This window comes from Zeugodacus cucurbitae, chromosome 4 (genome assembly GCF_028554725.1).
Source record: "Zeugodacus cucurbitae isolate PBARC_wt_2022May chromosome 4, idZeuCucr1.2, whole genome shotgun sequence".
NCBI classification, from domain to species: domain Eukaryota; kingdom Metazoa; phylum Arthropoda; class Insecta; order Diptera; family Tephritidae; genus Zeugodacus; species Zeugodacus cucurbitae.
The window spans coordinates 67,415,211-67,429,814 of NC_071669.1; the positions used below are offsets into that span (position 1 = coordinate 67,415,211).

The window sequence follows — 14,604 nt, forward strand, 5'->3', positions numbered from 1 at the left end:
ACACACCAACCATGTAGTAGGCGTTTGCGGCATTACTCTTTCTATGTGTGTGTGTGTGTGTTGTTAGTGATAGCGAAGCATGAAAGGAAACAACAGCATCAGCACCAATACAACCACAGTTGAAGATCATAACACTGAAGCATTGCTGCCGCTGTGGCTGCGGCTGCGCATTACTCCGTGCCGTTCTAATGTTTTATAATATTTACTTAATATTATTAACTTTGTCAATTTCGCGCAGAACACAACGAGGTGTGTTTCAAAACGGGTGGCCAAACACGACGCTCTAAGTAAGCGTACGGACAGCTAGACACGCAGGTATTGCTAAAATCCGCTTTAAACGGCTCCACATACAATAAACACAGTGTCGAGCTCTCGATTGAACGCGCCAATAGTTACGAACGTGCAGGCGTAGAACAAAGTGCAGCTAAGTGCTATTGACGGCTGAATGCAGTGCAGTGCGTGTACATAAAGCAAAAAAAGCAAAAAAATTATAGATAAACAAATCAGAATAGTGAAAAAAGTTCACCTAACCTTAAAGTGTGCTGTAACATAACAAAAAAAAAATATTTGGGTGCATGTGCAAAAAAAGTGTATAGCACTCCTTAAGAAAAGTCTAAACACTTGTTTGCAGCAACTAAATTACCAAAATAAATCAAAGTACGTGTGTGTAATTTCCGTTACTCGCCGTGTTACGCAATAGTTCGTTTGTCTACTTCATCTCCACTAACGAGCAGTAAAAATGCAGTCGCGTTTGTTGTTGGCATTGCTTTTTGTTGTAGTCGTAAGTTGTTGCATCGCCCATTGAATTGGGAATTGTTGTCTATGTATTTATTTTTTATTTTGCTTAAAGTTAACGGTACTGCTTGGTTATGTACCCAGCACTGAGGCTGCCTCAACTGAACGACCTTACCAATTTGGTTTCACAATCGAAAAGCAGCAACATCGTCAAGAGAAAAAAGGTGCGTATTACAATGGGTGGCGTGCAAAAAAATGTTTGGCGCCACTATTGTTGCTGTTTTGTTGTTGTAATGTAAGGTTTTGTCATGACAGACACAGCTGTGTTCTACGTCGTTTACTATTTATTTACTTGGCGGTAGTTTATGTGGGTATTTGGTAGTTAATGTGCTTATCAAAATAGAATTCAAACTAAATTGAACACTTAAAATCTTCGAACCTTTGTTCCTTGTTTTAAGATAGATAATTGGATAGTATACTATTTTTAATTGATGAAATATTGGATATCCATGGAAAAAAATTAAATCTTTACTTATTAAAGCAATTTTTTTTTTGTAAGTTTACACTCATTTTAATAATTTTGAGATTTTTATTCTTAAGAGTACACACGTATTTTCATGGAATATATCTCTTCTGGCATTGATAATATACAAAAAAATATAAAATTGTGGAATTTATTCAAAAACATACATATATGTATATATACACATTTATATATATATACACATTTCTGGATATTTTAAGAGGTTAGGTGGATTTCTGATGTTAAAAAAAGGGTTAGGTTAGGTTTGTAAGCAAATCTCTGTAATTACAGAACATTAGATAGCTTAGAGCGCTGTCCATTGTGATACCAGTATACTCCCGATGGATCAAAGGCCCTTAAGATTCAGCAAAACGCTTGGAATCTGTTACGATTTTCTTTAGTCGGCTTATGGGGGTATTCTGGTCTACATAGACGCATGAATTTTAGGCATTTTTTAATCTAAGATAAAAAAAAAAATGAAAAACATTTTTACTATCCATTTTTTATATGTTTTTTATTGACATTTTAATAATATAAAAAAATTGCAAGAAATAAAACCAAAACTCGTCGAGATACGGGCCGGTGGAGTGGGGGCTTCAAAAAAACGGTGCGTCCTGGTTGACTAGCAAAATAGCGTTACTTAAAAAAAAAAATTTTGACACGACTTTTTCGACCTTTTCGAATTTTTTAAAAATACTTCAAAAAAAAATTTTTGGAAATCCAAGGCAGAAACGAGAGTATTGTATAAAAAAGATATATACCAAATTTCAAAGGAATCGGTTCGATAGAACTTGAGATATCATGTCAACCACCTCAAAAAAAGTAGTTTCGAAAAAAACGCGTTTAATGTTTAGGAGAAAGTCTAAACTTTCAAAATATGCAAAAAATTTCGATTTTTTTTTAAATCCTAGACCAGAATACCCCCTTATGTCGATTTTAGCCAATTCGCTGGGATCGTAGTAAAAGGACCTTTCGAGGTGTTTCAACCTCAGTATGGCAAAAGCTATACAGTGGAGGAGAAAATGTTTAGATGATTCCACCTCGCGTTTCTCCATACAGCTTTGTCAACTTGCATCTGCCACGATCCCAAGTCTCAGCGCATGGGTACCCATTGGACAATGTCCTCCCTCTGACAAAAAAAAAAGGTATTTTTAATGTATTTGAATTGAGTTGTGAGATAAACGCATTTAAAGTTTTAAATTGAACCAGACGTAGCCTTATGGGCGGCCATTCTAAGGGGTCTATGCCTTAGAATTTTAATTCTCAACTCAACACGATTTGGAATTTAAGGTGAATATCTTAAACATATTGTATTATTTAATAAGATCAAAAACAAAAAACTGATTTTTTCAAAATCCACCTAACCCCTTAAGCAGCTCAATCACACTTGAATGCCCATAAACAAAAACTCATGTTTCCAACTCTAACTCAACTCAATGATTTTTTCGATTTATTAACTTTAATTTATAAAAACATTGAAACATAGAAATTTTCAAAAAGTACTTCGCATAAAGTTCAATGTGTTTTCTATACGCTATTTCCAATTCAAAAGTTCGAGTTATGGAGATCTTCGACTTATAGAAGTTCGAGTTATGGAACTTCCACAGTATTTTCATACTATAAGGCAGTCAAGTTCGTGTCTTAAGTCTTTTGATTTAAAATGTAAGCTATTCTTGCTTATGAAATATAAGAATTTTAATTTAATTATACTTTGGACAAACGTGAAAAAGAAGTGCAGATTTTGTAAAAATGAAGAAGGTTTTGCAAACCGCTCTGGAAGTCAGATTTATACGAAATTTGGCGCGAACACGAATTCCATATATTTTCACGGTTAGATTTTCATTATTATACCAAAATATGAATCCAAAGTTTTTCTTTTGATTTTAATGTTTTTCAAATGAAGAATGTTGTTTTTAATTACCTATTATTATCTTTAATTATCCTTAGTACAAATTTCAGACGATGCTCTCTCATTCCCTCTGCAACACTTTCATCTTTTCAATGATTTGATTCCCTTGTACACCAATTTAAGGGAGTTTGTGTGTGTAATAAGTACTTGCTATCCAAGAACTACTACCTATTTGTATTTATTGCAAATAAACGATAATAATATGCACAAAAATACGAAGTAAATAAGAGCATCACACATGTCAGCGTTCTGTAGTTAGTACTGCGTTTTGCTTTATCTCGCTCCTACCAATTCCAGTTGCAAAAAAATAATATAAATAAATACAAAGTCATAATGAAATGCTGGGTTAAGTCATTACTAGATGCTAAAGTCAGCTTACATAGCTACACTTGTATATACAAGCATACTTATATATCTACATATGTCTGTGACTATGAATTGGCTAGCAGAATGCTATTAGCAAAAGTGCTGAGTGAGTAACATTTTATGATTTTTTGAATATTACATAGCTTACAGCATGCCAGTTTATGTCTCGCTTAAAAATATGCAAATGCATATTTATATATATGGCAGCAGATAAATTATATATTATATATGTTCGTACATATATGTACATTCATGCACTTGCACTTTTGCAATTGTATAACCTTTTAATACCAAAGCGGTCAGTTATTTAACAACTCATCATTACGTGTATGACTGTCGATACAGCAAACAACAAACAACAACTGTTGCAACATCAAACTGACAAACAACAATATACACACACATACATACATACATCTACATCTACCGTATGTGTGCATTTGAAAAGCATCAATCTTCTTATGGCTAAGTAGAGACGACAGCGTTAAGCATAAACGGCAAATAATAATTCACAGAGATGTCAGCAGCAAAACGGTATGAAGACACCAGTTACTCAAGCTCTCATAGGCTTGTGTGCGTGTGTGTGTGGGTGTCAAAACCAGTGTTTGCCTGTGTTTGCTTGTGTACAACAAAAATTGTGTTTGCGCACACTAATCGCCTCAATATGCTAAGAATAGTGCTGAAAATAGAAAAGTTGTCGATGAAATGTTTAGAATATTTAGAAATGGCTTGATGCAGCATACTATTGAGAGGTTGTTGTAATTTATGACATAAAATTTTATAGCTTCTCCAAAGCCTTGTTCAACATGTTGAACTACAAAGAACAAGCGCACAGACCATAAAATTAGTGCCACAAAAAAAACTGGTACAATAAAAAAAACTAAATGCAAATTTCATAATGATTACCGGTTACTTATAAGGTGTGTAGCGTGACGCTAGCTCATTGATTTCGAGCGTTGGTTAACGCGCTAAAAAGGACACAACCGTTTTGTACAAACAAATATTTATGTTTTGACATGTTTTTGAAATTCATTTAGAAGTTTTTATGATAATTAAATGTTCTTTTCTAAAATTTTAATTTGAAAATACAGTGTCAAAATCTCTCAAGGAAATTTATTGAGAATACTACTAAAGGAAAGCTTAATATAGTATTAATGCCCATTTGTGCTTTTTTGATATACATTTAAAGAATTTTTTTTAACCAAGAGTTCAAAAACTGAATTTTTTGAATAACCTATAATTATATTCAAAACTTTAGATTGTTAACAAATGATAATGATAGCTTTTCAAATTCAGGAAAAAAATTTTATTTATCCCGCATCTAGACTCATAATTCATCAAAATATAAAAAATATTTGTTGATTATAAGAGCCAGCAAACATTTATAAAAAAATAATTTTTTTCTTAAAGATTCATTTTTGACTGCTCGCACTCGTAAATTTAAAAATAGATTAAATTTTATTAAAATTCAAACTTGCACTAGAGGCATGATCATAATTTGGTTCTACCGCAAAATCATCGCAATGGATTTGGATTCATAAGAAAGTTCTCAGAGAATACTATAAATCTAATCCAAAGCCATTGTAACGAGACATTTGCAGATCCATTTTCCCTTTCTCAGCTAAAATATTCCCTTTTAATTTGTCAAAAAGACATTAAACATCTGAACAACACATGTTTTGAGATACTCATTTACACGCGGGCATAAATTAACCCTGCTAGTATGTTTTACTGTTATTCTTTTTGTAGTCTTTCAAGATTTTGTCTATTTAAGAATGAAATTCACAGCTCGTGTGCTATTATTTCTTCTAAAAATTCAACCATAAAAATATTAAACAACGTACAATACAAGAACAAGAACAAATTGCGTACTTATTTAGCAAAGCGTATAATTCATGTCCGCATTAGCATTGGGAAATTTGCATAAAACCATTTTGTTCCACAAAAACCAGCGCAAACCTGTAAGCATTCCAACACTTGGCGCCCATATACAAATTTGGTGGCAATGCAAGCGACTTTAGTAATTTGAGCGTGTCCATAAATCACCTTTTAATGGCCGTTTGATTGATATTTTTATGCTTGATTGGTGATTGAAAAGTGTTTGGCTGTGTTTTTATAGCTGTCAATTGACACTTAGTAGCTGATTTGCAAGAAATATTTGAATTTTTGAAATAATTTATTAGTTATTATTTTGACACTTATTAGTTAAGTACAGCTATGATTAATCTCCTTTCATTTGTTTATCTAATGCATGCATGGTATTAATTATATTGTTCCTTAGATATTCATCTATATAATATATCAATATTTACGCCCAAAATAAAAATGTCGGCTATTGACTTCGTTTATTACTACAGATAATGAGATACTACAATCTTTATAATTCAATACATTACACCCACTCAATCAATTAAGGCACAACTCACTTAGCCACTCTCAATTAGGTTAGTAGTAGCTTGCCTTAAATGGCGTATGAGTAAAATAAGTGAGAGTGTGCTGAACGACTCACCTGCGCCATCCACAACAGAAAGAACAGAAATTATATTGCAATAAAATGAATATTGCATTCTTACTAAAAACCAGTTACTGTTATAGATCTTTCAGGAATACCCAGCATTTATTGTGAATTCAATTAACAAGTCGTAGAATGCTAGATAACACGCCAAAATATTGAAACTGATATTTTGACTGGCGAAATTTGGGTATATGAAATAGAAAAAAATAATAAAAAGAACCAAGTTGAGAATACGTACATAAACGTAACTGGATTATACCCAAACAGGTGTCACTTTTTTCCACATATACATATATATTAACATCCCAAATTAGCGTCTGACGAAATCGCTACAATTAGATTAAATTAATCGTAAAAGTGCGACTTAAACAAAACGTATTTTATTTTATTTTTATTTAATGAATTTGAACTTTTTTTGTTGAATCAGTAATGTAAGTACTTTGTCATCACCTTTTAATTAATTGATATGTCACAAAAAATAATGATGACACAATTTATATTGTCACCCTAAATATACAATTTACATGTCATTATTTGTAAGCTGTGACTGCTCATAAATATGTGTAGGATATAAGAATGATAATAGTAAATATTGCAATTAAAATGAATAATTAAGACAATATTTCTAAAATGAAAAGGATAACCATTGTAAGTAAAATATTGTTCTAAGTCTGCTAATGTCATTTATAATTGCCTTAGAAGATCAGTTGACCTTTAAGCTGACTTTAAATTTTTTTTCCAAAATCTTTTAATGTCTCTATAAATATCACTGATGTCCCTTTCATATTAATCACTCGCTTGAAACCAAATGCCTTTCAACAAGCACTTTCCGAATAGCATTGAGTACTTCTACTTTAAATTCATTATTGAAAAAAGAACTCTACCACGATATAAGAAAGAGTTACGAAAATTTTAAGTTATTAATTCCAAAAGCTTATACTTTGACTTACTTAAAACACAACCAACAAAAAATTCGATTCCGCAAAATTCACTACTGAAAAAATGCACAAATTTGTCAACGAAAGTTCTTCCCAAAATAATCTACAATACTCAGTCTTTTATTATATAATAAAAATCAACACTTTTTTGTCAAAAAATTTACGGCCTTCTGTCTTCGTATGTTCGAAAATCAAGTTGAATAAAGCAGAAATGTCACTTGATATACAGTGAATAGCAGACTATTGCTAATTAGGCAAATCAGCGAAACTTTTTGAGCTGAAATACTAAGACCACAAAAGAAAAGTAAATAATGTCATAATAATATGCAGATAAATATGTGACAAAATCTAGCAGTTGAACAAGTTCTATGCCAGTATTTTGCAATAAAATACAATAATAAAATTATAATTTGCAAAAGGAAGCGGTGCAATAATTTTTTTATTGAGAAACTATAGTTTTTTTGCTTTGTGCTGTCCCTAGTGGGTACGTCGCTTTTTTATTTTTTTATTAATATTCAAGTTGCAATAACTTATGTTGTGCTGACGAAGCTGATTTAAGAAAAGATCTGATAAGATTATTTATTATATTAGTCTTACTATAACTTGAAAAGAAATCGTAATGTCTATACGATAATTTTTATTTACGTTATTAGACACTTTCATTTGATATCAATCATTGAACATAAATATAAAAGTGACAAGAAGTAGATGAAGAGAGGATATGCATCACAAAGAAAGATCATAAAAATAAAATACTAAAAATTATCATATTTAACGTTATTCTTTGAGAAGTAAATGCCTGCGAAGTGAGATTGAGACTCTCATAGCCTCATTTTGTTAAAGTTTAATTTCAATTTGATTATCTACTATCTTGCTTCTTAATTCTATAATAGTTTTGTAATCTATCCCACTATACTTTCGGTTCCAATACGCACTTTAAAACTTCATGAATAAAGTATGGAAATACAGTCCTTAACACGTTGGCTGCCATGTAGCATTTTAATAAAGAAAAATATTTTTTTAGAATAAGAAACAGACATAAAATAAAACAGATAGCAATAAAGAGCCGCGAGGCACATTTTCGTACTATTTGATCAGTGCCACGTCGCACTGCAAATCGTTAAAATAAAAAAAAAATCTTTAAAACCAGAAATAAGCCGCAAAACCTTTCGGGAACAGTAAGCAACTAAATATGTTCCAGATTTACACCAGTTTAAAACAAAAAAAACGAGCTTGGCACCCGAGGAAGGTTTTCGTCAAAACCGCTTGGCAGCCAATGTGTTAAGCAAGATTTATTACTTGCCTACAACAATGTAATTTCATTCGAAACATTCTAAAAAAACTTAAAAGAAGCGAGTTGTTATTGATAGTTCCAATTAGATCAATTATTTCCTGGCATACAGTAGAACTTCCCTAACTCGAGTCCACAAAAAACTTCGAGTTCAAGAGACTTTCAAGTTACGGAAGGTAATTTGTATGAAATTTTACTTCTATTGACAATTCCAGCGTTCTGAAGAACTTCAAGGGGAAGTTCAACTCTATTTAGTATCCTACACGATAAGATAATCGCGTAGATTTGAACCTGATAGTCTTACACTCATACATTTCTCCAACTTATTTATTTTAATACTCTCCTAATGTTAATAATCTCAAAATATTCAACTAGATGAGCGCGGTATCGTTATGGGCGAATTCGGATTCATAACCGCTGACGGCATTTATCATGTGACAGTCTATGCAACCGATGAGGAGGGCAAATTTCGTATATTAGCTATGCGTAGTTATCCCTACGAGGAGAATCCAAGTGAGTATTTCATTTTGTATGCTAGCAATTAGAAATGAAATGAAACATATCAATAATGTTCACAGAGACAATTGAAATGGTCGTGCGACCAAAGCCTCAGCCGACTACGCCAAAAGCCATCGCCACGCCAGCTACGACGGCCAAGCCAAAACCATTTGAAAAACACAATTTCAGCGTACAAGGTTGTTCCGGCTGTTTTTTGAAAAATAACGCACCGACAACAACAACAACCACACGAAAGCCTGAAGATAAAAAATATGACATCAGTCTCTTATCTCGGCCGCTGGCACCAGAACAAGCACCGGTTATTGGTAAGCAAATTGTTGCAAACGTTTTACCACAAGTGATACAAGAGGTACAACAAGTCGAAACAAAACTCAAGCAAACAGCAACAAATGTGCCACCAAAAGTAACTGCAATTGTTGACACAGCTATTGCACAACAAATTACACCACTTGCTAGCAAGCCAGTTGCAGGATTTAACACAAACGCAAACCCACAAAAAGAACAGGGATCACAAACAACACAGCAAAATTTACCACAGCACACTACACAAACACAACAAAAACCACAATTTGCACCACCAAAACCGTTAGAAACACTTAGCACAAACGCAAACCACTTAAGTCCTGTCGTTGCACCAAACCTAGCGAGTGAGTACAGCAAAAACGCGTTTTAATCGGTTATACAGCGTTGCATTTTTACGCTATAAAATATTTCTAGACAACTGATTGTTGCTATAAAACTGTTACTTTTACAGGTTCCGCACCGCCCAGCAGCACTGTGGGTGGCAGCAAAGCTAAGACACCAACCACTAGCGCATTCGGCAATGCACCACAAGTACCCGCAAAAACCGGCACTAACGGTAATTATAGCATGAGCAGCAACCAAACCGTTAATATTTGCTATAAATTCTTTGTCCTCTCTCTCTCTCTTTATTATAACTACAGTATTCTCAAAACCAGCCAGCAGTCAGTCCTCAGGCGGCGCTAAGGGTTCTCCAGCTGGTGGCATTCCAACCCCCAGTACGCAAATCACGGCACCAGCTATTGGTGGCGGAAAGGGCGCTGCTAATCAACCGAGCGCAAATACTGGTTCCAATAGTGGTAGTAGTGGTGGAAATAACGGTTTTGTTGGAAATAATAAATTTGGTGGAAATAGCGGTAGCAGCGCAGCAAGTGGCAGTAAAGCAGGCAGTGCTGCAGGCTTTGGCGGAGGTTCAACGGGCAACAAAGCAGCTACTAGTGGTGCGTCTGGCAGCAAGGCAGCTACTGGTGGTTCAACGGGCAGTAAACCGGCCTTTGGCGGAGGTTCAACTGGCAGTAAAACAGTCAGCGCTGCTGTCGGTGAAGCGGGTGATTTGTACCGTTTCAAGTATCTGCTCGACTACAACGGCCACCGGGAGACGGGCTCGCATAGCGGCAATAAGGAAGGCAGCTTCTACGCCATTGGCGATGACAATGTGGAGCGCACCATTGAGTATATAGCGAATGAGTTCGGCTATCAGCCGCGTGTGCGTTTCCGCAAATTGGACGCGCCGGTGCAGGCGAAAGAGAACACGCTGAAGGATTACGAATTTGTGTGGTTCAAAAAGCAATAAGCGCTGGAGCAAAGTTTGCGCTTAAATAATTTTTATTTTATTTTTGTGTTTGCATTTCTTTAATTTATTTATGCTGAATCTGCAGTGGCGCCGTCGTGTGTATGCGCGTGCGGAGAGCAGCAGCAGCAACAAGAGAATACTCAATAAATTGAATGAAAAAGAGAGCGTATTTCGAATTTTGAAATCGTTTTATTTGCATTCTGATTTCATAAATGTATTTTTTATTTAATTTTTGTTTTTTTTTTTGTTTTTGGTAATTGTCATTTATTTTATAATTTATTTTGCTTTCTTAATCACACTAAAACTTAATGCTCCAAATACACTGCAATCAATGAGATTTTACACATTTATGTTTATTTTCATTTTAATTCTTACTTTTGTATAATAAATGTGAGGAGTACCGTTAATTTATTTATACACATCGAGATGAATTTAAAATTACATTTGTTTTATAATAATGAATGTTATTAATTATTGTAAATACATACGTACAATTAGAGAAATATTACTTCGAATTGTTGCTAATTTTTATATTTTTCATTTCAACATTTGTAGCACTGCATGCCAATACATACACTGACAATATTTGCATTTTTATTATTTTTTTTTATTTTATACATTTATATTGTTTTTTGTAAATAAACGTTTTCTTAATTTCAACACTGACAAATACACAGTAATTAATTAATTAGAATGCAAGTGTCTTTTTTTTATTTTTAATTTAATTTTTTTTTTCGTTAACCAGTCAATTGTACATACAAATACACGCACACAAACGTAGTTATACATATTGTTTTACTGTTATCGTTATATATTTCTATTTATTATTTGAATCATACATCAAGATGTGAACAGACATTAAATACACACAGAAATCTTAATGATTTTGCTTTACTTTCTTTTAAGACTTATAGAGTAGTGCGTTAAACATTAATTTTTAATTATACATATATAATTTTAATATTTTTTTGTTGTTTGGGTTCATTAACTTGCTTATTTTTATATATTAAAATCAATAAAATTCATTTTTTTCACTTATTTATATTTAAACTGTACATATTCATCTATCACAGTCCACCATTTTAAGACAAACATGAAATACTGTATACACATACATATATATTTTAATTTATTTATAGCTACACACAAGCATACATTTTGTAGTAAGAATTATATAAACAAAGAAGGAACTAACGAAAAGTATAACTAATACTTATTTTGAGAAAAAAAAAATTTTCGAAAATTTCAAAATTTATATAAATTAATTATAATTAATTGATCAATCAACATTTTTATTGAGAAACCCTTATTGCCTTTTACACTGCTGGCTACTCGATAACCAAACAGCTGTTATACATTTTTGTTTTTGCTTTTCATAAGAAGTTGGTAAGTTTCAACGTGTATATAATTACGGTATTTGTAGTAGAGTTGCATTTCAATTTCAAGTCGATTAAAATTCAATTAATAATTAATTTAGATTTTTATTTTGTATGGTAAATCGATCTTAATAAGGGCTTTAATCGAGCAAAGGCAGGTTAATTGATCAATTAGCTCCTGTAAAATAAGGCTATTAGACAGGTTTGAAATCTCTTAAATTCACTTTATTTCGGTTGGTTACAACAAAGAAGGTATACCTCAAATCTATGAAATGAAATTCTAATTTTCAGACTGTTTTAGAATATGTGTTTTGGTTACAGAAAGTTTAGATCTTATCTCCGCAATCTAATAGCGTTTTTAGACATCCAAATTAATTGATCATTTAAAATTTTTATTGAGAAACCCTTTTTTGCCTTTTACACTGCTGGCTACTCGATAATCGATCAGCTGTTATACATTTTTGTTGTTGCTTTTCATAAGATGTTGGTAAATGTCATCAGCTGATTGATATTTTTAGGAGCGACATCTACCGTAGCTCTATTTATCAAAAAATTCAGCCAATCGCAGACAAAGAACGTACGTCTTTGTTGCAGAGTTGTATTTGATTTTCAAGTCGATTAAAATTCAATTTAAAAAATATATAGATTTTATTTTGTATGGTAAATCGATCTTAATAAGGGTTTTAATTGAGTAGAGACCGGTTAATTGATCAATTAGCTCCTGTGTAAAACGGCTATTAGACAGGTTTGAAATCTCTTAAATGCTCGAATGTTTCTTTTTTGCATATACATATGTAAGTATATTAAAGAAACGCAAAATCGCACTTTAAAAATTTACTCATTTCATTTGGTTTCCATCTCTCTTAATTTTTGCAATTAATGGAGTCTTCTTGTAAACTATATTCATTCACTTTATTTCGGTTGGTTATACCTCAAATCGAAGAAATGAAATACTAATTTTCAGACTGTTTTAGAATATGTGATTTGGTTAAACATAGTTTAGTCATGTATAGATTTTATCTAACCGTATAAATAATTGAATAAGAGTGATGATCGAAATCAAACCGGAATATAACCTTAATCAACCATTAATTGACTTTTAACCATTGATTAGCACAACGAGAGAACTCAAGTACAGCAAAGGAACAAGCTCACCAAAAAGGCAGAGATGATCTCAATGACGAACCTTATGAACTCTGCACTAGTTCAATAGCGTTGGAGTTTCGTGAATTTATCAGTTGAGAAGTTTTCGCTGACGTGGATAACTGCCGCGTAACATATAATTTATTCAAAGGTTTTAGGCATGACATTTATGACATCGCGACTTATTTTTGCGAATGTTGGAATACATTAAGTACCCGAAAATGGAATAGAGTAAGTTATATTCGTGTTTTTTGTCAATCTTTATAAACCATCCGATTAAAAATTCTGTAGGTTTTGCCGAAACTTCGTGAGTGCTGAAACGAACAAACAACTGGTATAAATTAAGTAGTCTGGCATAATAATAGGGAAGAAAGATATAACCATATTTAATCTTCTCTTAAATATCTTTTTTGAAGGTGTTATGTATAAATTTGTTTATAAATAGACAGAGAAGCAATTAATCGGAAAAATCCTAAATTTTTATGAAAAATTTATAAAAGGTTAACTGTCTCATGGTCGCGAAAGAGATTTATACGCGTACGTATAGCCAATTAGATTTGAATGAATATGAAATTTATTTTTATTAATTTGTTACTTTCGAAAAAGAACTTTCCTCAAAAAATTAAAAATCAATAAAATGAGAAAATCGATAAAAACAAGTTCAACAAATGTTCTGATAAACTCACAAAAAATAACAACACAAAACTTATGCTAAATAATTTACACCAATATCTTACTCATTACATACATACATATTTACACTTTATAGTTATTTTTAGTTAATTACTCATTAATTTCGAACTTAAAATTAGCTATGGGCAAGTGGGGGTTTTACATTAAAAAGCGTCTTTTACGCTAAAATTTTCTTATAACTAGATACTGATTTTAACTATTTTTCATTAATAAAATAGCACTTGAGAAATTGTGCTCGCAATTTTGGTTTAATGAATTTAATATTGCTGAAAATACACGAAGCATACACACGTATATATTTATTGAAAATGTATGCCAAAATTTACATGCTCGAGTAGACTAGAGTAAGTGTTGAAAAAATTTTGAATTTCCGTCTTTTTAACATAAAATTGTATTAAAATATGCAACGAAGCTTTAAAGTGTCGAAAGTAAACGTTGCTCAAGCCAATTCAATAATTTTTTGATTTTAAGTTCTTATGTGTTGGAACTAGAGTGGCGCTAGGGGAGCATAACTTAGTGAGAGGCAGAGTAAATTTTATGAAAAATATTTTACAACAAAATCAATATTTTTAGATATTTTTGCTCGCAGGTGTAGAAACATTTATACAACAACGACTACTAACGACTGTTGCTGCTTCTTCTTTCCTCATTCTTCTTCTTCTACTTAATGCTTAATTCTTTCAATACACATATCTTACATATTTCTTTTTCCACTAATCTAAGCATGAACGATTTTTGTTTTGTACTCAAAATGAATGTAAAATGGGGTAGCGGTATTGGGTCTCCAGTGTTTTGTGTTTTACAAATATTATATATAGATAGACACCCTAAACGAATTGGGGTTGATGGTCGCTTAGCAGTGCTCCGCTTGCCATTGTTTCTATCCATTTCTACTGGTCGGTATACGAGTGAATGCTTTGTTGTTGCGCACATTCGTTGATACGACGCTTGGCTTGCTGGCTCGCCTCATCGTTATGCAAAACTTTCCACATTGAAATGGCA

General features: G+C 32.5%; 1 protein-coding gene across 3 annotated transcripts; it reads left to right on the plus strand.

Moving 5' to 3' along the window:
- Positions 1-205: 205 nt before the first annotated feature.
- Positions 206-10,562, plus strand: LOC105214246 (protein lethal(3)malignant blood neoplasm 1). 3 transcript variants are annotated; one of them, XM_054229533.1, is made up of 7 exons: positions 206-781; positions 851-959; positions 8,653-8,790; positions 8,856-9,443; positions 9,551-9,655; positions 9,741-10,024; positions 10,055-10,562. In XM_054229533.1, exons 1-7 carry the CDS (start codon positions 740-742, stop codon positions 10,388-10,390), a joined length of 1,602 nt encoding a protein of 533 aa, XP_054085508.1. In that variant the 5' UTR covers positions 206-739; the 3' UTR covers positions 10,391-10,562. The 3 variants fall into 3 exon arrangements, with proteins under 3 accessions (XP_054085508.1, XP_011185880.2, XP_011185873.2); XM_011187578.3 differs by having other exon boundaries at positions 8,856-9,101; positions 9,741-10,562; XM_011187571.3 differs by having other exon boundaries at positions 9,741-10,561.
- Positions 10,563-14,604: the final 4,042 nt, after the last annotated feature.

What these genes read in the sequence shown, in the direction of transcription:
- LOC105214246 (XM_011187571.3), top strand. Translation starts at nt 740, where the DNA reads ATGCAGTCGCGTTTGTTGTTGGCATTGCTTTTTGTTGTAGTC. An exon ending in TCCCTACGAGGAGAATCCAA is followed by an intron (nt 8,791 to 8,855) that starts GTGAGTATTTCA and finishes TAATGTTCACAG; the next exon opens with AGACAATTGAAATGGTCGTG. An exon ending in CGTTGCACCAAACCTAGCGA is followed by an intron (nt 9,444 to 9,550) that starts GTGAGTACAGCA and finishes TTACTTTTACAG; the next exon opens with GTTCCGCACCGCCCAGCAGC.